The sequence below is a fragment of the Ictidomys tridecemlineatus genome, chromosome 4, assembly GCF_052094955.1.
Source record: "Ictidomys tridecemlineatus isolate mIctTri1 chromosome 4, mIctTri1.hap1, whole genome shotgun sequence".
NCBI lineage: Eukaryota > Metazoa > Chordata > Mammalia > Rodentia > Sciuridae > Ictidomys > Ictidomys tridecemlineatus.
The window spans coordinates 180,309,524-180,332,480 of NC_135480.1; the positions used below are offsets into that span (position 1 = coordinate 180,309,524).

Consider the following 22,957-nt stretch of genomic DNA (forward strand, 5'->3'; position numbering starts at 1 on the left):
CTCCTAGAATTCCCCCAGTCAGTCCAGTTTCTTTCCCATATTATTCCTTGGCAACCTTGGTGTTGCCTCTGTTTAACACCAAAATTCTTCACAGGTCTTAGATTTATCTTTATCATCAAGTCTGCCATGTGCAATTCATTTTCTTCAGGCTGGGGACCACTCTGCTAGGATCTTCTGTCAAGGGCAAAGCCCTCTGTCCGAATAGGACAGGTATTCACTACAGCCTAAGAGAAAATGAATTCTGTGAACGTTTCTTCTTTTTAAGGAAAGCTCAGAGAACCCTGAGAAAGTCTAATTCCCTGTGAAAAGGAATTGGAAAGAAACAAAAGAAAGGCTAATTAAGTGGGTTCACGTAAGCAGCCTCACCAGACCGTGAACCCTGTAGATATCTACAACATGTTCCATACCCAGAATGGGGCCTGACACAGAGAAAACACTTCATGAAAATGTGTCCAATAGATGGATGCCAGAATTCTCCTTAACTTGGTTAAAGGGAAATGGACTATGGCTTATTTGTAAAGAGAAATTTAATGGGGCCTGAAGGAAGCAGGAAGATGAACACATTTAGTTGCAGGGATGACAGTGGTAAAGAAACTGCATTCAGCAGTTATGAACAGATGAAAACCCCTTCTGGTAAATTTGAAAGATCTCCCTCCCTCCCTCCCTCCTCCCCCCCCCATTGTGATAGGCAGAGGGTTGTGGGTAACTCTACTGAAACAGAGAATGCAAGCAGCCATAATCCTATACTCAGAAGGAGAAGGGGTAGTTATCATTGGGATGATTTAATGAGTAGAAGAACAATAAGTGACAAAAAACTTAGCTTGACTCCCTATTACATACAACTACCAGGACCTCAAGGGTATCTTGGAGGCAGATACATCAAATACCTGATTGCCCAAGTTTAAGTAGGTCACATTGAAGACATGATATAATTTTTGCTCTGATGAATTCAATTTGAACTAAAATTAGTGTGTCGTTTACTTCAGACCCTGTAATTCCATGAAAATTTTGTAATAAACACCAAAACTCTTGTTCACATCCTACCTCTTCATCCAGAATGTCTCAGGATTCATGCCTTCCCTCATAAGTACTTAATAAATGTTATGTGCCAAGAACTGAGTGCATGCAACAAAACAAATCGATCTGCTTCCTACCCTCACGAGACTGAGAGTTAAGTGTAAGAAAAGGAAGACAACCACAATACATTTGATATTAGGGCTTTGATGAGATATGTATTTTAGATGGGGGAAGATAGGTCTGTTAACAGTAAAGGCTTTTGTAAATAAGTAACATTAATGTGGAACTATTTAGAATAAGTAGGAGAGGACTAGACTGACAGTAGGAGAGAAAGCATAATAAGCCAAGAGACTAGCATATACAAAGGCCCTGGAGCAAGGCAGGCCAGTGTGGCTGGAAGACTTCGAGTGAATGAAGAAAGGACACTTGACAATGCTGAACAATATGTTGGAGGTTTTGGACTTCTTATTATGAACTTTGGAATTTATCCTCCAGTGACAGGAGAACTTTAGTGAGCAAAAGAATGTCACAGTCAGATATGTATTTTTAAAGGGCACTTCTATAAATGTGTGTGGAACAGGTTGAAGAGAATCCCAAGCAGAAAGTGGGTGATCAATTAAGAGGCTATTATGTTGGTCAAATATGATTATGACATGGACTAGGGTGGTAATGGTGATAAAGAGAAAGTTGGAAGGATGTGAAAAATTGCTATCTCATCAGCTTGAGATAGCCTGGGTGTGGAGGGATGGTCATTTCCTCCTCAGAGAACACTTTTCCAAATTGAATTCTCCCAGTTCACAGGTGATGGATGAAAAGCCAGTAAGAAAAAAAGAAATTGGGGGCTGGTTCAGCGGTAGAGCACTCACCTAGCACATTCGAGGTCCTGGGTTCGATCCTCAGCACCAAAGAAAAATAACAAAATAAACAAAATAAAGGTATTGTGTACAACTAAAAAATAAATATAAAAAATAATAATTTTAAAGAAAAAAGAAAAAAGGAATCAAGTTTGGATCTACTCCCTAGTCCGCTGGTCCCATGTGAGGACCCAGGTCACTCTACACACATTCCCAATAGCAGAAATGACTGTCAGGAAAATCAGCTTTCATACTACTCAAAACTGGTGCCTCTGTTCTCACCCTGGCTTGTTTGTTTTGATATCTTGTGTGTCCACATCTGTAACAGGTTATATTCTATGACCTTTCCATGAAGCCACCTAACTCTGTATAGGGATGGAAGGCAGGTGAGGGGAAGCTCTTTTCCCTCAAAAACTTTCTTTGAGGGAAAAATGTACTAACTTTCCCCAATTAACCTTAATAGAACTTCCATCTATTAATTCAACTCAAATACTTTGAAACAGAAAACAGTTCTTTTGGGATAACATTCAATGATACATAAAGTCATTTCTCCAATAAGTCATCCTATAAAGCAATGTTTTTTTTAAATTCCCAATGATGTCCTTCCATATTTCACAATTGGGTAAATCCAGGCTTACTGTAGTCACATTTATTTCTGTACAAAATTGTTATGTCCTCTTCTCATTCACCATCATTATGGTCAACAGTTTCTGCCCCTGTGTGGGCCATCCAGTGTAGTCAGGCATTTCTCATTTCAGTGTTTATTCATTCTATTCTTTAATAGCCATAAGGTTTAAAGTGGAAACAGGTGGGTCCTCTACCCCAGCAGGCTGTGGACCCAATGAGGCCCACATTTAAGGCTCATTAACTAAACAGTACCAGTTGTGAATTACTTCATCATCTGGGGGTTTGAGTTAAGAATGGCAACCTTAGAAATAGATTTCTGAACATGGTGTTAAAATCATGCCAAGACTTAACAGTGGAGCTGGGAGCCGAAATCCCAGTAAGGCCTTGTAAAGAAGAAAATGAAGGAGATGTGTTTCATTTTGCTGACATCAAATCCGGGTGGTACTGAAATAGGCAGGATTATGAATCTCAGTAAGAGGAACATCATTTGTGGTGTTTTTTTTTAATACAATGACAATATCCTACACAGGAAACTGTGAAGTCACAAGTGAAAAGAGGAATAAGAAAGGATAACCTATCTATAAAACAAGAATCAGCTTTAAGGAAATACCCAATTAGAGATCATAGAATTTAAAAATAATCTTCAAAATAAAATCTAAACCATGATTTTATGAGCTAGGTAGCTAGGTCATAAATGAAGAACAAATTAATGGGCTTCACAACTTAAATTGAGTTCTCTAAGTATGCAAAGGGAGAGTGTACAAAGAAATTAAAATATGAGAAAAATACAATATTCATGAAGGATTCATCCAGAAGCTGCATAATCCTCATAACAGAAGTTTCAGAGGAAAGAACAACAATAACAACAATAGAAAGAATGAAGAGATCAAATAATAGAAGCAAATGTCCTAAAGCTGAAGATAATGTTAGTTCATTTGCTCTGCTGTTAACAGAATACTTGATATCAATACTGGGATAAAAAACAGAAAATTATTTCTCACTGTTTTGAAGGCAGGAGTCCAAGATAAGTCTCCAACAGGCTTGGTATCCATGTAGGCTTCTCTCTGCTTCCAAGATGGTGCTCTATGATTCTGTTCTCTGTAGGAAGGAACGTTGCATCTTCACATAGCAGAAGGGACTGAAGGACTGAAGAACCGAACGCTGCAAGAAGCCTCTTTTATGAGGGCCTTAATCACATTCTCAAAGGAGGACCCCTTATAGTCTAATCAATCTTAAAGGGCCTACTGTTAATACCGGCACATTGGCCATTAAGTCAGAACACCTGAATTTTGGAGGACATACAGACAAGTCATAGTGAAGACATTTTTAGTTTGAAGTGGCCCATAGACTGGGCCATGAATTAAAAGAGTAATAGCAAACCTACACTTGGTCATTTCTTGAGAAAATTTAAGGACACAAAGAACAAAGAGAAAATCGTAAATTTGTAAAATGCTAAGAGAAGTGAGGGGGTGAAGGGAAAGAGAAACAAGAATCAAATTTCTCATTGGCAAGAATGAATGCCAAGATAAAAAAGACCAAAGGGCTGAAGGGAAATAATTGCTAACATAAAATTCCATACCTATAAAGACTGCAATTGAAGAGTGAATCTTCAGATGTGCTGAAGATTCAGATAAATATGGATCTTTTAAAATAATTGAGTTTGGGAAAATGGCAAAATGGAAGATAAAGTCAATAACTTTTTAAATGGGCTGTAAGGAAGAGCAAAGAAACTATTAAAACACAGTAAAGATTATGTAATTATTGATCGTCAAAAAGGTAATCTGAAATTTATGTGGTGGTGCCATGAAGAAGATATGATGCATGGTAACCTTCTTGCTTTTTGAGGCAGAAAGGTAAATATACTGATATCTCCTCTTTCTAACATTTTATTATGAAAAACTGCAGGCATCCATAAAAGTAGGGAGAATAGGGTAACAGATCCTACTATATTCTTCATCTAAACTTAGTAGTTATTCACATTTTACAATATTCCTGTATTTTAGTACCCAGATATCATGAATCCTCACTGCTAAATATTTCAATATGCCTCTCTAAATAGTGACATTTTTACATAAACACAATACTACATCACACCTAACAAGATCATAACATTTTTAAGTGTCATTTAATATCCAGTTCATATTCAAATTACTAAAAGGGGAGGAAGGTGGGGGCTGGGAAGATATTGAACAAAGGGTCCAAAGTTTCAGTTAGAAGGAGAAATAAGTTTCTGAGATCTTTTAGACAACATGGTGACCATAGTCAATAATAGTGAATTTATATTTCAAAATTGCTAAGAGATTTTAAATGTTCTCAATAGAAAAAAGAAACACAAGTACGTGAGGTGAAAGGTATGTTAATTAGTTTGGTATAAGCAGTCCATGTATACATATAGCAAAACATCACATTGTACTCCATAAATGCATGCAATTATTATTTATCAATTAAAAATAAAATTTTAAATATCCCCCAAATTCTTTTTCCAGTTACTTTGTTCAAACCATGGCCACATACAGCATTTGGTTTATCCATTTGTTTATCCATAGCTCTGAATTTAATTTCATTAACCTGACCTGCCACTTCTCTCTCTCTCTCTCTCAATTAACTTGTTGAAGAGACAAGGTCACTTGTCCCATAAAATGACCCATTATCTGATTTGATTTGTTTAATTGTAGTTCCACTTAACTTGACCTGATCAGCATACAAACCAAAGCTTCTCCTCAAAAGATAAATAAAATAGACAAATATTTGGTGTCTTAGTCAGCTTTTTATTGCTTTGACAAAATACCTGAGGGAATAAACTTAAAGAAAGAAAGATTTATTTTTGGCTCGAGGTTTCAAAGGTCATTTGGCCATATGGCAATCTGCCATATGCTGCCTTGTAGGATATTCTTTCTACCAGCATTCAATAACATCCCAGGCTGGCAACAAAGCCAGCACATGGCCTTTGGGAACATGGTAGATCCAAACCATAACATTCATCAAGCCAGACTAAAAGAAAAGAGAAAGCAAATAAATAACAGAGGCTATGTGAAAAATTATAAGAGAAAAAAGTGTTCTAGAAAATATAAATGAAATTCTGAAATACTACAAATGATTAGATGTGCTCCAAAAGAAATTTTAGAACCCAAGTTAATCAATATGAGAATTTTAGCTACTAAAATTAGATTAACAAGCAAAATTAGTTTATTAATGAATGCAATTCACCACACTAACAGATTGAAAGAGGAAAGCATTATGAAATTAATAATGGTTAACTGGTATGGATATAGCTGTGTGCTAGGCACTGTTCTAGTTAGCCTTACATATATTAACTCATTTAATTTCAACAAATGCTAAAAGGCACTTGATTAAATTCAATATTACTCCTGATTAAAATAGTAGTAAGTTGTTGGGAGCTGGCGACCGCACCCTGAAAATGGCGCTGGTTTCCTGCTTCGGCTTCTTTAGCAGTTAGAGTTGTTAGAGGTAAACAACTCCTTATAAGGCTGTGGGGCTGGGCTCTGACCTGCTTCCGCTGCACTGTACCTATTAGACTTTTCCACATGGTGCTAGTTCATTGGCGGGGCTGGGTACTTAAGCCAGGGCAGACCTACCTACCGTTCGCGCTCTTTCCTGTTTTCTCATCATGCTTCAAGGGTCCTGAATAAACTGCTGAAAGAAGAATTCTGTGTCGTGTTTCCCTTGCTGGCGAGGGGTCGCGACAATTGGTGGCCCGTACGGGGAAGAATATTCCTCAAACCCGGGATTCAGAACTTTCAGCAGCCAGGGTGGTGCACCGGTAAAGTTTCCCAGGTAAGTGGGAATCTGCAAGCAAATAGCGGGGCGCTCCTCTGTAGATAAAGAGAGAGCGGGGCTTTTGTACTTTCACTTTCTTTATAGCTTTGAAAACATTATGGGCGCTACCTCTTCAAGCCCAATTTTGTTGGCCCTGGATGGGTTGCTACGGTCAAAAGGACTTAAGGTAAAGCAGAGCACTTTGCAGATGTTTTTAAGAGAAGCTGATATAGCGGCTCCTTGGTTTGCTTTTTCGGGGAGTCTTACGATTCCTAGCTGGGACAAATTAGGGAGAGATCTGGATTTCGCTTATGAGCAAGGTACTTTAGAGGGTGGCGTTATACCACTTTGGAAGTTGGTTAGAGGATATATAGCAGACGGTAAATGCCAGGAAGCTGTGGGCGAGGGTCAAGCCGTTCTTGAACAACTACATGAGGAAAAATCTGAGGGGTCACATAGCGAAGTGGCAGAGAGTATTAAGAGTAAGAGTAGTGAAAAGGCAAAAGAGCCTGAAAATAAAAATAGGAGAAGGCTCTATCCAGACTTGACCGAATTAAAAACACCCGAGGACACAAGCGGCTCAGAGAGTTCTGAGGACCTTGATATATTGTTACAGCAACTACGTAATATAAAAATGAAAAAGAAAAAAAGGGAGACACAAAGCATGAAAGCCTACCGTGAGAAGGGGGATAAATCTAATTTTGATAAATCTAATTCTGAAGAGGAGGTTGAGAATTTAGAAGAAGATGCAGTGCCTGTTGCACCGCCCCCATATGTGGGGGGGGGGGGAGTCCAAAGCTCCGGGAGAACTTTTCATACACAAGTTTGGAGAACAGTTAATACAGACATGGGACTAGCGTACCCGGTTTTTCAGGACGCTAATAGGGGAAGATACCATGAGCCTTTAGATTTTAAAATAATTAAAACCTTGGCAGAATCCGTTCGCACTTATGGTGTAGATGCTACCTTCACTCTTACTCAGGTAGAGTGGCTTACCAGATTTTGCATGACCCCCTCAGATTGGGCTAGTCTGGTGTGCGCTTGTGTCTCCCCAGGCAAATATTTGGACTGGAGAGCATTTATGCTAGAGGGCGCGGTAGAGCAGGCTGCCCAAAATCATGCGGCGGGACGCGCCTGCCTGGGATAAAGATATGCTTTTGGGGCAGGGCAGGTTTGCCAATCAACAAACGGGATATCCTCCTGAAGTATATGAACAGATTAATAACATTTGTATCCGTGCATGGAAGTCACTCCCAAATAGAGGAGAAGTGTCTGGCAATCTGACTAAAATTATACAGGGCCCTACAGAACCTTTCTCAGACTTTGTTGCTAGGATGGTGGATGCTGAGGGAAAAATCTTTGGTGATCCCGATAGAGCCATGCCTTTGATTAAGCAACTTGTTTTTGAGCAATGTACTAAAGAATGTAAGGCAGCTATTACTCCCTATAAAAATAAAGGTATAGAGGCTTGGATGAAAGTCTGTAGAGAAATAGGTGGGCCGTTAACTAATGCAGGCCTTGCTGCTGCTGTTCTTCAACTCTCTCGTAAGTCCAGCCCTGTTGCCGGAAAGTGTTTTAAGTGCGGTCAAGAAGGACATTTTAAACGAGAATGTCCTAATAAAAGGGGAGCATCTAAAATTGAGTCCAATTCTGCTAGCCGTCAGCCCAGCTTGTGCCCTAGATGTAGAAAGGGAAAGCATTGGGCTAATGAGTGTAGGTCTGTCAAAGATATACATGGTCAGCCCTTACAAGATAGAAACATGTCAAAAAATGGTCGGCCGACCCCAGGGCCCACAAATATATGGGGCAATGGAGAATGGGACAATGGAGAAGATTCAGATCTTACTTCCCCTCGACATCTTACTGAGGAAGCCAGGTCAGCGTTGCTTAAAGTGGAAGAGGCTATACAACATGCTAGCCTTTGCAGGCTTCAAGAGGATAAGCCTCTTCAATTATGTGTGCTCGCCACTGTTCGGCAACCTACTGGAGTTTTGTGGCAAGATGGTCCTTTGTTGTGGATACATCCACCTATATTCCCTGGAAAATCCCTTGAGTATTATCCTGATGCAGTTGCTTCTTTAGCTATGTTAGGGATACAACAAAGTATACAATTTTTTAGTTTTCCTCCTACGTCTGTGATTGTCCCTTATACGTGTCAACAAATTCAAGTTTTGTGTGCTAACCTGGATAATTGGGCTATATTACGATGCTCTTTTCTAGGAGAAATAGATAATCACTATCCTTCACACCCTCTTATTACATTTGTTAAAGAACATCCTATCATTTTCCCTAAAATCACTTCTTCTACGCCTATCCCAGGAGCTGCAAATATCTTTACAGATGGATCTAAAACTGGTATTGGAGCCTATGTGGTAAATGATCAACCTCCTATCCAACATCAGTTTGCTCCTGGCAATCCACAATGGGTGGAGCTGCAAATTGTCATAAAAGTATTTGAACAATGTCCGTTTCCTTTTAATTTAATCTCAGATTCTGTTTATATAGTTCAAGCTTTAAAGGTGTTGGAAGCAGTGGGTCCCATACACACATCAGGAATAATGTCTTCCCTTTTTCTCCATCTTCAAACATTGATTTGGAATCGCTCCGCCTGTTTTTACCCCTTGCATATTCGAGCCCACACAGGTTTACCGGATGCTCTTTCAGCTGGCAATGCCCAAGCTGATCTTGCTACTCGTCCTTCTTGGATGTTCCCTGTTTCCTCCTTAGATCAAGCTAGAAACTTTCATAGTAAATTTCATATTAATGCACGAGCACTTCAGAAGCGCTTTACTATCTCCCGTGCTGATGCTCGGCAGATTGTATTGGATTGTCCTAATTGTATCATTTTACATCATCCCCCTTCTGTGGGCGTAAATCCTGGTGGTTTGCGGCCTTTAACTATATGGCAAATGGATGTCACTCATGTTCCCGACTTTGGCAAACTTAAATATGTCCATGTGTCTGTAGATACTTGTTCTGGCATTATCCATGCTTCTGCTTTGTCTGGTGAAAAGGCTGGAAATGTTATCACGCATTGCATGGAAGCCTGGGCAGCCTGGGGATTACCACAGACCATTAAGACGGACAATGGTCCAGGGTATACTGGACGACAATTTTCTTCCTTTTGCAACCAGATGGGTATCCAGCTTGTCCATGGTTTACCCTACAATCCACAAGGTCAGGGTATTGTAGAGCGCGCTCATAAGACTCTAAAAGAGATGTTAGTAAAACAAAAAGGGGGAATTGGCTTAGGCCACACCCCGAAAGAGCGCCTCTCCCTGGCTCTATTCACTATTAATTTTTTGAATCTGGACATGCAAGGGCACTCTGCTGCGACTAGGCACTGTTCGCCCCCTGCCCCGAACTTTGGGCACGTTAAGTGGAAAGATGTACTTTCTGGACAATGGTATGGGCCTGATCCCGTGCTGGCATGGGCACAAGGTTCTGTTTGTGTTTTCCCACAGGACCTAACGGAACCGTTGTGGGTGCCAGAGCGCCTCGTGCGGAAAGTTCCTCAAGCTCCGTCAGGAAGGAAGAATGAAGATGAACAAGATGAGGTGCTTGATGCTTCTCCTGATGGTGATCGGACATGAGGTCGTCTGGACTGCAGAACGACTCCTCTGGGCGGTGGTAAAGACGTGGCCATATCCATTGCCCGTTACTTCTCAGGCTGGTGTACTTCCATCTTTCTTCACTACTAATGGCTCTGCTACCATGGATTGGCCGACCTTGCCTATGGATACTGTAGCAGCTATTGATAACTTTTCTACTGTTTCATTATTTGACACATTGTGTTTCTCTGTACATGTTAATTACTCTGATTCCATACCTTGTATTATGTTAACCAATCAATCTTTGGGCTGGTTTGATAGTGATGGTTCCCGGGGCTCAAATGGTAATGCTACTGTAATCAATGGTGTTTTTCCTGCTAAGGTATTGAGAGCCAATACTTCTATTCCTCAACAACCGGCATTGTTGCCCCATTGTAAAGCCATAAAAACTGGTTCACCAGCTTGGACTGGATGTCAGGGCTCATTGACCCCTCAGTTTATTAATTCTAACAAAACCTTTACCTTTCCTTTAACAACCACCTACAAGAATGCTACTTTTCTAGGGTTCAATTTCACTTATAATAATCCTACTCAAGCTGCTTTCTCGAATCCTTTTGACTCCTAGGTATTATGCACTCGTTTGGGCGCCTGCTCACATCTTAATGCCCTCGGATTTATTGATGGAGGTAGTGTTCAAAAATGTAACTACACTTACAATACTTCTGTTGGCAGTTTCGAAGAGCAAGTGAAAGTCAATTGCAGTGACCTATTTAGGTTTGCACCAACACCTGTGTGTGTATGGCCCCCATTCATGTTATTGATGTTCAATTATTCATCTCCTTTACTCAATTGTTCTAACCAGACGTGTAGACTTGTACAATGCTGGAATGCCTCTTTGGAGGACTCTGTTGTGGTAGTACGTGTGCCCTCCTACTTGCCTTTACCTGTGTCTATTGATGATGATAATTTGCCTGTATTATTGCAAAGAAACAAAAGAGACCTTGGTATAACTGCAGCCATTGTGGCGGCCGTTGCAGCTTCTGCTGTTGCGGCGGCCACTGCCGCCGCGGCTCTCGCTACTGCTATGCTTACTGCAGATGTTGTGAACAAGCTTGCGGGTACTGCTGCAACAGCCATGGAGACTCAGACTATGATGAATCAACATCTACATCGTGGCATTGTGCTTCTAAATCAGCGGGTAGATCTACTACAAGACCAAGTGGACATTTTGAGTCAAGTGCTCACTCATGGGTGTTTACTGCTCATGGATGGACTATGCATTACTCCCTTAGCTTTCAATTACTTGACTAGGGCCGCTAATTTGTCTAGACAACTGGGAGCTATGCTTTCAGGGGTCTGGTCAGCAGAGTTTGATAACCTGACTATGCTGTTGAGACAAGAAATTGTTAGAGTGAATAATACGCATGTCTACATCGCTCCCATGAAAGATGTAATCTCATGGTTATCTAAATTTTTTAGTTTTTCAAAACAATGGGCAGGCATGGGTGCACTGGCTGTGGTCCTGGTACTTGCCATTGTATTGTGCCTGTGGTGTCTGGTTCGTATGCGCAGGCGGCAGCGGGTGAGGAATCTTATGCTCATACAAGCCTTTGCTGCTTTGGAAGCAGGACAATCCCCTCAAGCATGGCTCACCATGCTCAAGTGATCCACACAGCACAGGGTGCAAGGCAAGGCACTGCACTTGGGAGCTCTAGGTTTGAGTCCCAAGAAAAGCATGTCCTATTGCATGTGGGTTTGATGTCGACGCCCCACCTCCATGAAAAAGGCATCGGTCGGAATGGTGACTCGCCTGGGGAGACGCCCCTCAGGAGTGTGCCATTATTTACGGCCACTTTTGCACAATGGAGATAGGACCTCTACTTTTACCTGTTGCTTGTAATTAGAAAAGGGGGAACTGTTGGGAGCTGGCGACCGCACCCTGAAAATGGCGCTGGTTTCCTGCTTCGGCTTCTTTAGCAGTTAGAGTTGTTAGAGGTAAACAACTCCTTGTAAGGCTGTGGGGCTGGGCTCTGGCCTGCTTCCGCTGCGCTGTACCTATTAGACTTTTCCACGTGGTGCTAGTTCATTGGCGAGGCTGGGTACTTAAGCCAGGGCAGACCGACCGCTCGCGCTCTTTCCTGTTTTCTCATCATGCTTCAAGGGTCCTGAATAAACTGCTGAAAGAAGAATTCTGTGTCGTGTTTCCCTTGCTGGCGAGGGGTTGTGACAGTAAGTAAATGGAATAGAGAGAATAATTGCACTTTAACATGGTATTTTAAATTTTAAAAATTATCTACTGAATATCTACAGGAAGCACTGTACTTGATGGTGGTTTTAGAACTTTCATAGCAAGTCAGAAACCAACTCGAAATTGTTTAAATACAAATTGTATTCCTGCTAGTAACAGGAATTACAGAAAATTTCAGGGAATACATAAAGATTAGCAATGCCTGGATATAAGCCATCCCTAAGTGGGGTGGGAGGGCATGTAGATAAAAATTATTCAATTTGCAAAAGTATCACAATACAAACTGGGATTCAATTTACAAACATTCAAAGCACATTTAAACTTCTCAGATTCATGTGTCCTGGTCTTTGATTTTTGTTCAATTTCCATCCAGTTGATTCAATATGGCTGTAAATGTAGAGAAACCAGAAGAATCCCCCTTCCCTGTCTTCTCCCATTCTGTCCCTGGCCTTCCCCCATTCCAGCCTCTTCTCCCCACCCCATCTTCCCGAAGCTTTTATTTAGAGTTTGCCTCTGGTCCCTCTGAAGTGTTGCCTGAAGAATTTCTGTATCTCTCCCCAGGAATGCTCCTGAGCTGCAGCATGGGCAACAGGATCTCCTCCCCAGAGCACAGGACAGGGGAGCGCTGTACTCCAGGATGCAAAGCACAAGGGAGCATAGGGCGGCTCTATGAGGTGGCCTGCCCCAGGGTACACCAGCATCTTTCCAGTGCTTCTGCCGTGGCTCTTCAGCTGCTCCATGGCCTGCTCCGCGTGTGCTCGGCTATCCAAGCATTCATCATTCTCTCCTACGATGAAGAGGATGCAACCTTGGGCCTTTTCCACAGGAAGCACACTCTGCTGGTTCAGCTCATTCCAGGGGTCTCTATTCCCATTGAGGAAGCGCACAGCCCCAGAGACATGGGTCTGGATGTGCTCCCTATGGTAGTGCATGGGCATTAGAAGAAGATCCCTGTATCTGAGCGGGATATCCAAGACAGCGTTGGGCCCATTGATGCAGACGGTGGCTACCACCTGCTTCAGATAGCAGGCCATGGCCAGCGCAACCTCTGCACCTTTGGATACGGAGATCACACCAATTCCTGGCCTTTGGATCTTAAGTACAAAACAAAAGGAAAACCCATTACAACCCATACTCAAGAAGGTCAATAAAGCAGCCTAATGAAAAGAGTTAAAAAAGTCTGAGTTCTGGCACTCGGGTCTCCCAGGTTCTGGCATGGAGAATGTCTCACCTTCTCTAAGCTTCATGGTCTTGTTGGGGAGACAATTTCACCTGCCTTATAGAGTTGTTATGAGGATGGAGTGAAACAATAAAAATAAAAACTTCATCAAAGGTCAAGTTCTATAAATGCCCTCAGAGTCCAGCAACACTGAGCCTCAGAACACAGCAGTTAAACTTTGTTAACTACATCCTGTCCTTTAGCTAGAAAAAGATGCTTGTCAGGTTCTCTCAAATATTCTAAGTGTAATTCCCATTTAAATAACATGTGCTGGGCATGGTGGCTCACACCTGTAATCCCAGTGGCTTGGGAGGCTGAGACAGGAGGATCAGAGTTCAAAGCCAGCCTCAGCAAAAACGAAGCACTAAGCAACTTAGTGAGACCCTGTCTCTAAATAAAGTACAAAATAGGGCTGCGGATGTGGCTCAGAGGTTGAGAGCCCCTGAGTTTAATCCCCCGTGCCCCAAAATAACTAACTAAATCATAAATAAATAGCATGTTACAGCTATTAAGTTATGCCAAAACTTAATAGCTGTAAACTTAATGAATTAATGTAATGCATTATTACATTAATCCAAGAGATAACTCTGAAAGTATTGAAAATGTACAGATGAAAGACTTGCCCTCCATGAACACCAGATTACCATACCCAGTAAAAGAAAATTATAATGGACTACAGAAGGGAGTCCTTAATTCCCTGGTCTATTGAAGATGCCCATGAGAGGGAAGAAGTCTGAAAGGCAAGGGAGGAAGAAAGGGACATTTTGGACAGACAATATCAAGCACAGAGAGACCTGCTTGTTTATTTTTCTCACAATAGCACACTCAATCCCTTTCTGTCTTCAGAATCACCTGGACTTTTTTTCCTTATTAGGGATCCAATTTTTCAGATGTCTGCTCAATAGGTCTGAGTGGGGCAAGAATGTGATACTGAAAAATGTCCTCAAAGAAATCTACATTTGGGATGTGTCCATGTGAAGAACAGATGAGGGTGTGAGAGAGGAGGGCTGTGCCTGGAGATAGGAAACTGATTGATACACAACTATGGTGTCACAGGTGAGCAACGATGAGGGAAGGAACTTATGTAGCTGCAGAGAGGATGAAGAAGTTGTGCTGTATTGAGAAAGATTTAAGGCAGAACCTAAAACACTCAGAATGGAGTTGAAATTTTAGGGAAAGGTGGAGGAAACTGGATGCGCAAAGATGACAAATGGATTTGTTGAGAATTTACTATATGCTAGTAAATATCAGTCCTTTGGAATCTCCTCAAGACAACTACATCATAATTCAACTTAATTCCTAGAAAAAGCTGGGTTACAAGATGTACTATTCTGGTGCTCAGAATTTAATGTGCCTAAGAATCACCTGAAGATGCTATTAACGTGCAGATGTTGATTCAGAAATAGGGAATGACAGTGTGCATTTCTAAAAGGTGATGCAGAGCCACTGAACCATGGGCCACATTTTCATTAGTACAATGATACTTAACAAAGAGTTAAAAAATGACACTTCCTTTTCAAATTCCTTTTGCAATCCTGGCTTCTGGCATTGGACATTTACCTTAAACACAGTTCTGTACCCCCACCTCTGAAACTAACTAAATTCAGCTAATTAATTGTTGCAGCCAAATCAGTTTTTGCTGGTATTCCTGCTCTAATCGTATGCTTCAATTTGAATATTGAATTTCTATATTGTTCTTAGTCTCAGGACCCTTCAGTTGGAACTACACTAGCATTACCCCATGCAGAGATAATCACTGAAGTTTGAAAACATGTCAAGCCAGAGAATTTACGATTTGAGATTAGTGACTGATAAAACATTAAAGAGCCACTTATGAATAAGTTACAAGCACTTCAAATGTAAGGAAACTTGACTTTTTCTGCTGAAAAGAATCATAATGTATCCATTTATTGATATGTCAGTAAATGCTAATTGCTAATCAACTCAACAATCCTACAAAGTCATTATAATCATTATTTAAATGTAAGTTGTGCTGTACCCAAGTCTACACAGACTGATTTAAAAAAAAAAAATAGCAGACTTTGGTGATTATTTCCCCCCTGTAATTTTGTAAGATAAAATGAAAAGTACTTTAAATACCTTGGGATGAGCTAGTAGAAAGTTGGCAGCTTCTTCAAAATATTCCAAGTCCAACTCCAGCAGTTTCTCAGGCAGGTCTTCATAGGCAAAATATGCCAGTGCCAATACTGCAAAGCCATGGGTAGCCAGAAGACTGGCCCGAAATTCAACTAGACCCCCAATGTTCCCAAACAAATCAATGATTCCTGGGAAAGGGCCTTCTCCTGAGAGCAACAAAGAGAATGGGATCACAGGTAAAGAGGGTCAAGCAGAACCATGAATATAAAGAGTGAGAAAATTCATTATATCTGGATACAATTTTCCCCCCATCAACAATGTTTACTTTATCACCAAAGATTACTCTCACCTGGAGGGAGAAAAAGAGCTCCTCTCACACGACCTTCTCTGATTTGCTTCCGCTGCACCCCAGGGCCCGAGAACCAGCGCTGCACCATCTGGCTGGCCCTGGGCTGAGCTGTGGTTGAATCTTGCAAGCAAACAGAGTCATATAGGTCCAGAGTGACCCTAAAGGGATCATTTATCACATCCCTCTTGAGCAGCCTCCGGAAAGCCTTTTCAGGCTTCAGAGACCAGAAGAGGCCCATAGCATGGACCCCTATATAATCACCCCCTAATGAGGGATGTCGCTCCACGTCTACCTCTCCAGCTTCATTAGCCCTATAGAAGGCTTTGGACCGGAACAGATTCCCCTTCTCATCCTTCAGGGAGGCCTTGAGGGTCACCATCTGGGATGGGGGCAAGCCTGTCACTTGGATGTGCACTGGCTCATCTGCAAGGCCATTTTGCGGAGTGGCTGTTAGCTGGAACATGGGCAGCAGGCAAGTGGAGGCCAAGTGGAGTTTCCTGCCCTGCAGCGGTAAAGGAGACCAAGCTGGAGATGCAAGTTCCAAGGAAAGGCCAACTCGAGGCTGATGTCAGGTCTGACAAAGTTAAACTTCTAGAGATGTGGTGCAAAATACACAGAACTTTAGGAAGAGGGAGAGGGAAACATCCAGAGTCCTTGTTGTATTCTAATTTTACAAATGAAGATGCAGGTTAAGTAACATGCTCTGAAACTCATAAGTAGTTGCTGGAACTGGAAATTCAAGCTAGATCTGACACTACCACCTTCTGCTTATTTATTGTAATGCCAGTAAATCTTAATTTTGTGGTTTTGAGTAAATTGAGCTTTAATTCATCAGTTGAAATAACATCTGTTCATGTGACCTGTTTCACAAGGTGTTTGTTAGGATGTGAGCAGGGGAGGGTAATTTCTGTTAAAGAGCTTAGAAAAGCGAAAACAGGAAAACACTGAAGCTTTCCAGCCCCATGCCCGTCTGGGGTAGTTACATAAACAGATCACCTATTACGATGGCAGTAGTAGTTTCTGTAATCCACACCTGCTATTGCTAGATTTTCAGCTTTTTGCAGAATGTCCATTATATGTTCTTTTTAAGGGAAATAAAACTTCACATGCTTTTCTCTGCTTTTATGCCTTTCCAGTAGAGTGATAAATGCCAATGTTGTATTTGGTAAAAGAGACTTCAATATATATTTGATCAGTCATTTCAAACTCTACTCCATTATAAAGAAAATTTTAGTTCTTTCCTCCTTTTATTTTCTGCCTTTCATTTTCCCTCTGTTCCACCTCCCTCCCTCTATATGTCATTTCACAAAGGATTTAAACTTGCTTACAGATAACAGATGAAGAGTAAAATAAACATAAAGTAGAACCTGGGGACATATGAACTAGAATCACAGACACAGATCAAAGAAAACTTGGAACATGAAAAGAAGACCATTTGGTAGACTGTAAGTTTGGCACTAAAGGATGGTTAGTTAAAGGAAAAAGGGCAGTCATCCTTCTGTTGTTCTAATTGCTCTCAAAGGAAAAATTGTCTGTTCCTTAGAAGAAAAGAAAAAGTGAGGTCTTTCCAAAAGGGAAATTTCACCTATGATACTTAAACACATGTGGGCACCATTTTTCAACAATATCTTCGAAGAAATTATAGTAATAGGCATCCCCTCATTAAAGCTTGATTCTCCAAAGGGTCATTGATTTTATTTTAGGTGAAATGCAAACTAAAGGCTTTGAGGTTTAGATTTACAAGCAGAAAAACTTCTGCAGAAAATCAACTGACTCTGATAGTGCAGGAATAGAAACAGGAGCCTTGACTTCTAATTTTCTACTGTAGAAAGTGGGTCACTGGAAGTAGGAGATGGTCAAGGTGGAAAATGCCTTTATGAACCTTAAAAAAGTGATTTTCTGCAAAGGAAATACTCCTTCCACCCTATCCCCTACCAACAACAGTATTACTAACAATTTTACATAAACATAAACTCTTGGTCATTGGAATCATTTTGAATAAATAGAATATTATGAATATTTTACTTCAATATTGTGGAAGTTCTTAAGAGAAGGTGGCATTAATTCAAACTTCTTGGTCTTTCATTCATGTTAGGAAGATGTAACATATAATATTTTTTAAAAATCTTGAATCCTTAGCAACATTTCAGTGCTTTGTAAGTATTTTCCAATCTGAGTCAGTCACTCCTATAAGCCTCAATATCTGCTGTTTCCTTTTTCCCCCAAACATGAGATCATTAGGAACCCATAATTCATTCACATTCTTTTGGCTATTATTCTTTTCCTCAAAACTTCTGTATAATGTATTGATTCAATATAAATTTGTTTTCATGGTTAATTTAAATTGCTTACCATAACACTCTTCAGCATCATCCCCTTAAGGCATTATGCTAAACCACCATGTTCAATTGATAGAGCCCATTCTTAGTTTTGCATCCAAGATGGGGGTCACCCTTGATTAGTGAGCATTGTATCCATGGAGAAGAATATAGTAGGTTGAAAATTTTGTCTTTCCTTTTTGAATTACTTCACATGAATTTTATTTAAGCTCTGGGGAATAAGGAACTAAATAAATTCTATTAATATAATTGAAAAAGGAATATTTGCATTCTTAAAAATGAATTTTTAAGTACTACCACTCAGTTGCATCCTGATAATTATAGTTTGACAGGATAAATAGTGGAAAAGAGAAATTAAATTATAGTCCACAAATCCATGTGTGCACAAAATGTAATTTTTTTCTGTTTTTTCTAGATTCAAAATAACTTCTGTCTTAAGTCCTTATTCCTCTGGGTGACAGAGATGTAACAACAAAATTTAAAGCAGGGTACCTGTTTTCCCCAAAGTCCAAGTAATTTTCCTGCAACTTCTCTTCTACAGTGCTAAAAGACTTGGTGCTAGAAAACCCTGCTCATGCATCATTATGCCTTCTTCTAAACCTGCTTTATAAGGTACACCAAATTCACATACCTATAGGGGCCAGGCTTGTAAAGTAAATCTCTACATCTCTAGCTTCCAGGGACGAATGAAATACAGGACTAGTATGAACTAAAGAGTACCTTCCCAGTCTAAAGGCATTCAAATGAATTGCATTAAAAAAATAGCACTGCAGGGTGTGGTTACATACCTGTAGTTGAAGCTACTGAGGAGGCTGAGACAGGAGGATTGTTTGAGCCCAGGAGTTCAAGGAGAGCTTAAGCAACACAGCAAGACCTCAATTTGGAAAAAAAAAAAAAAAAAAAAAAAACACTAACAATAAGGTGTTAACCAAATAATCCACACTTATTTGTGACTTGTGGAATGCATATTGACCATTAGATTTTCTGTAACTCAAAGGCTGGGAAAAGATTCTTTCGTTTTTCTCTTTTTGACTTGCCAACTTCTTCTGAGGCAAAGGACATTGACTGGCCTCCTTTGGGTGGAAGAACAACAACAAAGAAAAATGGAAATGTCAAAATGTAAGGGTGGGAAGTGGGGGATGAAGACACATCAATTAATATTTCCAACAATTTATGCAAGTTTCCAACATCCAAGGCCCTCAATTCTTCTCCTTGCCTCCTCTCACCATGCTTCATCTATGTGACATTTTCCTACTTTTCTTGTATTCCATTTCTGTGGCCTTTTTCTCAATAGGATTCCAACTAGTTTACATAGATAGAGATTAATACCTCGGTCTTTCTAACTAACCCCAAATCTATTTAATGGTATAACCAACCATTTTATTTAAAATGTAACATATAATATTGAAAAAATCTTCTTTATTTGTCTCTCCCTTTTATGCTCCATCCAATAGCCACTAGCTACATGTGGCTAAATTCAATTAATTAAAAATAAATAAAATTTAAAACTTGGCTCCTCACTAATACTAACCACATTTTAAATGTCCAATAGCTATGTATAGCTAGCATATTGGGCAATATGTATATAGACGACTTCTACCATCAGAGAATGTGCTGTTGGACCAAACTACTATAGATTATAACTGCCTCAAGGGCAAAAATTATACCTTGTTCACGTCTGTATTTCTCCATTCCAGAATAGCACCTGGCATTTAATGGTCATTAAATATTTGATGAATGAAAGAATGAGTGAGACATGTAAAAGAAAAAAATAGAATGAAATTTCTGAGTATGAATAAGAAAACACAAAAGCCAAACTGAATTTTTATGAAGACAGGAGACCATTCAACATCCAATGGAATAGATTTTCTAAAATTTCCCACTTCTTTGCACCACCAGGTAGGACTCTGCCCATGGAAGGGTGTCAACACAACAAAGGATCCAAATCAGCAGAGGACAAGCAACAAGAATCTGACTGCCTCACACAGGATTAACATTGAAGTGATTGGAGAAGAAACCCTCAACAACATGGAAGCAGCCTTATTACAAGCTGAATATAAAAACAAGGGAGTTCAGCTGGTGCCAGACTTGCAGATTCCCAAGATGCAGGGGATCAAGTCTATAATACTGGGAGAATGTGACTTGTTAGGAGGAAGGATAGTTAAGAACTACCAAGCAACACGAGAAGGCAGGAAACAAAGATTAAAAGAGAACAAAAGTTCACCTGTGACAGATAAAATTACTAATCAGGGAAAAGAAATTCTATTCTCTTCAGCAGCTGATGCTTTTCTTTCTTCATTTGATGTCTGATAAGAACTTGCTGTGTGTTTAATAAATGGCATCATATTGCTACCACGTGGTGGAAGAGCAAAGCAGCTCCCTTTATCCTCTTATAAGGCACTAATCCCATCATTCCCTTTAGAGGCTTTACCCCTCAGTATCATCATCCTGGGGGGTCAGGCTTCAACATATGAATTTTAAGGGGATGCCCACTTTCATATCATAGAATTTTTCCCTTCTCCAAATTTGTGTCCTCACATGCAAAATACATTCATTCCATTCCTGTATCCCCAAAGCTAACTCAAAAGTTCCACCACCAACTCAAAATCTAAAGTCTCATCTAAATTGGATAGATATAAGACTTAAAAGTTTGATTCATCCTGAAGCAAATGCCCCATCATCATTGGGACTCTGAAGTCAAACTAGTTATGCGTTTCCAATATAATGGTAGGACAGGCACAGGGAAGGCATTTCCTTTCCAAAAGGAAGTAAGAAAGAAGAGATAATAGGTTCCAACTAAACCCCAAATATAATAGGGCAAACATTAAATCTTACAGCTCCAGGATAATCTTGTCTCATTGTTCCACATTCCACACACACTGCCCTCATGGCTTTGCTGAGAGAAACCCACAGAGCAGCTCTACAATACTGGGTCTTTTGACTGTGGCTCTCCCAGACTGGAGCTGCTTCTCGATGGCTTACCGGTCTACAGTCATAGAGGTGAGCCCTGTCCCCACAGCTCTGCTAGGCATCACTCCGTATGGTAGCCCTCACCCTTATAGCTCCACTGGACATTGACCTGAGAGCTGTCTGTGATGACTCTGTCCCTGTGGCTGTTCTCTGCCTGGGCTGAGGTTCTCTGGGGCATCCTTTGAAATCCAGGTGCAGGTAACCATGCCGTCAAAGCTCATGTACTCGGCACCTTGATGAAGGTGGTACTTCATGGGCATCAACAATGTTTATCATCTGTGCTTACCAGAGGGGTGACCAACTCAAACGTTAGCCCACTTAAACCACACCTGATGGCTGAGGAGCACTGCACCAGAATAGAGGAAATGGGAGACTTGAGATGTCCTGGCACCAAGGTTCCAAGAATACCTGAGGCCCTCTTTTGACATCTTCTGTCCCTAGGCCTTAGCATTCTGGACTTGTGATGAGAAGGACAGCATTAATCCGTTATCAGGATAGATAGCACCTGGTATCTGCATAACTATACTCTTAAGGTTTGGATGTGAGATGTCCCCCAAAGCTCACGTGTGAGAAAAACGTAAGAAGGTTTGGAGGAGAAATGATTGAGTTATAGCCTTAACTTAATCAGTAAATTAATCCCTTATGGGATTAACTGAATGGTAACTAGAGGCAGGTGGGGTATGGCTGGAAGAAGTGGTTCATTGGGGGCATGATTATGGCGTATATATTTTATATTTGGAGAGTAGTCTCTTTCTGCTTCCTGATATCATATGAGCTGGTCCCCTCTGCCACACCCTTTTACTGTGATGTTCTGTCTGACTTCGAGCCCTGAGGAATTGAGCCTGCTGCCTATGGATTGAGACCTCTGAAACTGTGAGCCCCTACATAAACCTTTTGTCCTCTACAGTTGTTCTGGTTCGGTCCTTTTATCACAGCAGCAAAAAAAAAATTGACTCAAACATATCTCCTTGTCAAACAATTACTTAGCCACAGCCTGGTGTTCTCTCCTGGGCTGCTTTTTCAGGCTTTAGAACACAGCCACATTGAGGATTTTCCAAATCTTTAAGTTTTGCTTCTCTTCCAATTATAAATTCTACCTTCCATTTATTTATCTCCTCTCACATATTACTGTAGGCAGTCAAGAAAAACAATGCCACACCCTTGGCACTTTGCTTAGAGATTTCTTCTATCAAATATCTATTTTCATCACTTATAAACTGAACACAATTCAGTCAAGTTCTTTGCCATTTTAAAACATGGATTGCCTTTCTTCTAGTTTCCAATAACATATTCCTCATTTCCATGTGAAACCTCATCGGAATGATTTTTATCATCCATATTTCCAATTACGCTCTAACTATGAGCTCTCAGGTAATTTCTAAAATTGAAGCAGTCCCTATAGCTCTCTTCTTTGCTGAGCCTTCACCAGAATCACCTGTAAAGTCCCTTTCATGGCATTGTACCTCAAACTATTCCAGCCTTTACCCATTACTTTGTTCCAAAGCTACTTACACATTTTTAGGTATTTGTTCTGATAATGCTCTACTTCTTGCTACCGATGTCTGTCTTAGTCTATTCTTGCTACTATAATAAAATACCTTACAATGGGTAATTTATAAATAATAGAAATATATTGCTCACAGTTCTGGAGATTGGGAGGTATAAGACTGAGGTGCTGGCAGATTTGGTGACTGACAAGGGGTCATTCATAGATGAATGCATAGACACATTTTGTAGCTGCATCCTCATGTGGTAGAAGAGGCAATACAGCTCCCTTCAACCTCTTTTATAAAGCATTAATCCCACTGTGAGGGCACGACTTAATCACTTCCCCAAATGCCCCATCTCTGAACCATGGAGGATGGATTTCAACATATGAATTTTAGGGAGACTCCACAGCAATAGGCAT

General features: G+C 40.6%; 1 protein-coding gene across 1 annotated transcript; it reads right to left on the bottom strand.

The window, feature by feature from the left end:
- Positions 1-12,197: 12,197 nt before the first annotated feature.
- Positions 12,198-18,952, bottom strand: LOC144364625 (acyl-coenzyme A amino acid N-acyltransferase 2-like). Its single transcript, XM_021727020.3, has 4 exons — positions 18,867-18,952; positions 15,740-16,241; positions 15,394-15,596; positions 12,198-13,168 (listed from the first exon to the last, which is right to left on the bottom strand). The coding sequence occupies exons 2-4, from the start codon at positions 16,200-16,202 to the stop codon at positions 12,575-12,577; spliced, it is 1,260 nt and encodes a 419-aa protein (XP_021582695.2). The 5' UTR covers positions 16,203-16,241; positions 18,867-18,952; the 3' UTR covers positions 12,198-12,574.
- Positions 18,953-22,957: the final 4,005 nt, after the last annotated feature.

Excerpts from the sequence above, each read along its gene's own strand:
- LOC144364625 (XM_021727020.3), bottom strand. The coding sequence starts at position 16,202 with ATGTTCCAGCTAACAGCCACTCCGCAAAATGGCCTTGCAGATGAGCCA. Across the intron at positions 15,597-15,739 it reads AGCTCTTTTTCTCCCTCCAG|GAGAAGGCCCTTTCCCAGGA; the intron begins GTGAGAGTAATC and ends TGTTGCTCTCAG. Across the intron at positions 13,169-15,393 it reads TTCTACTAGCTCATCCCAAG|ATCCAAAGGCCAGGAATTGG; the intron begins GTATTTAAAGTA and ends TTTGTACTTAAG.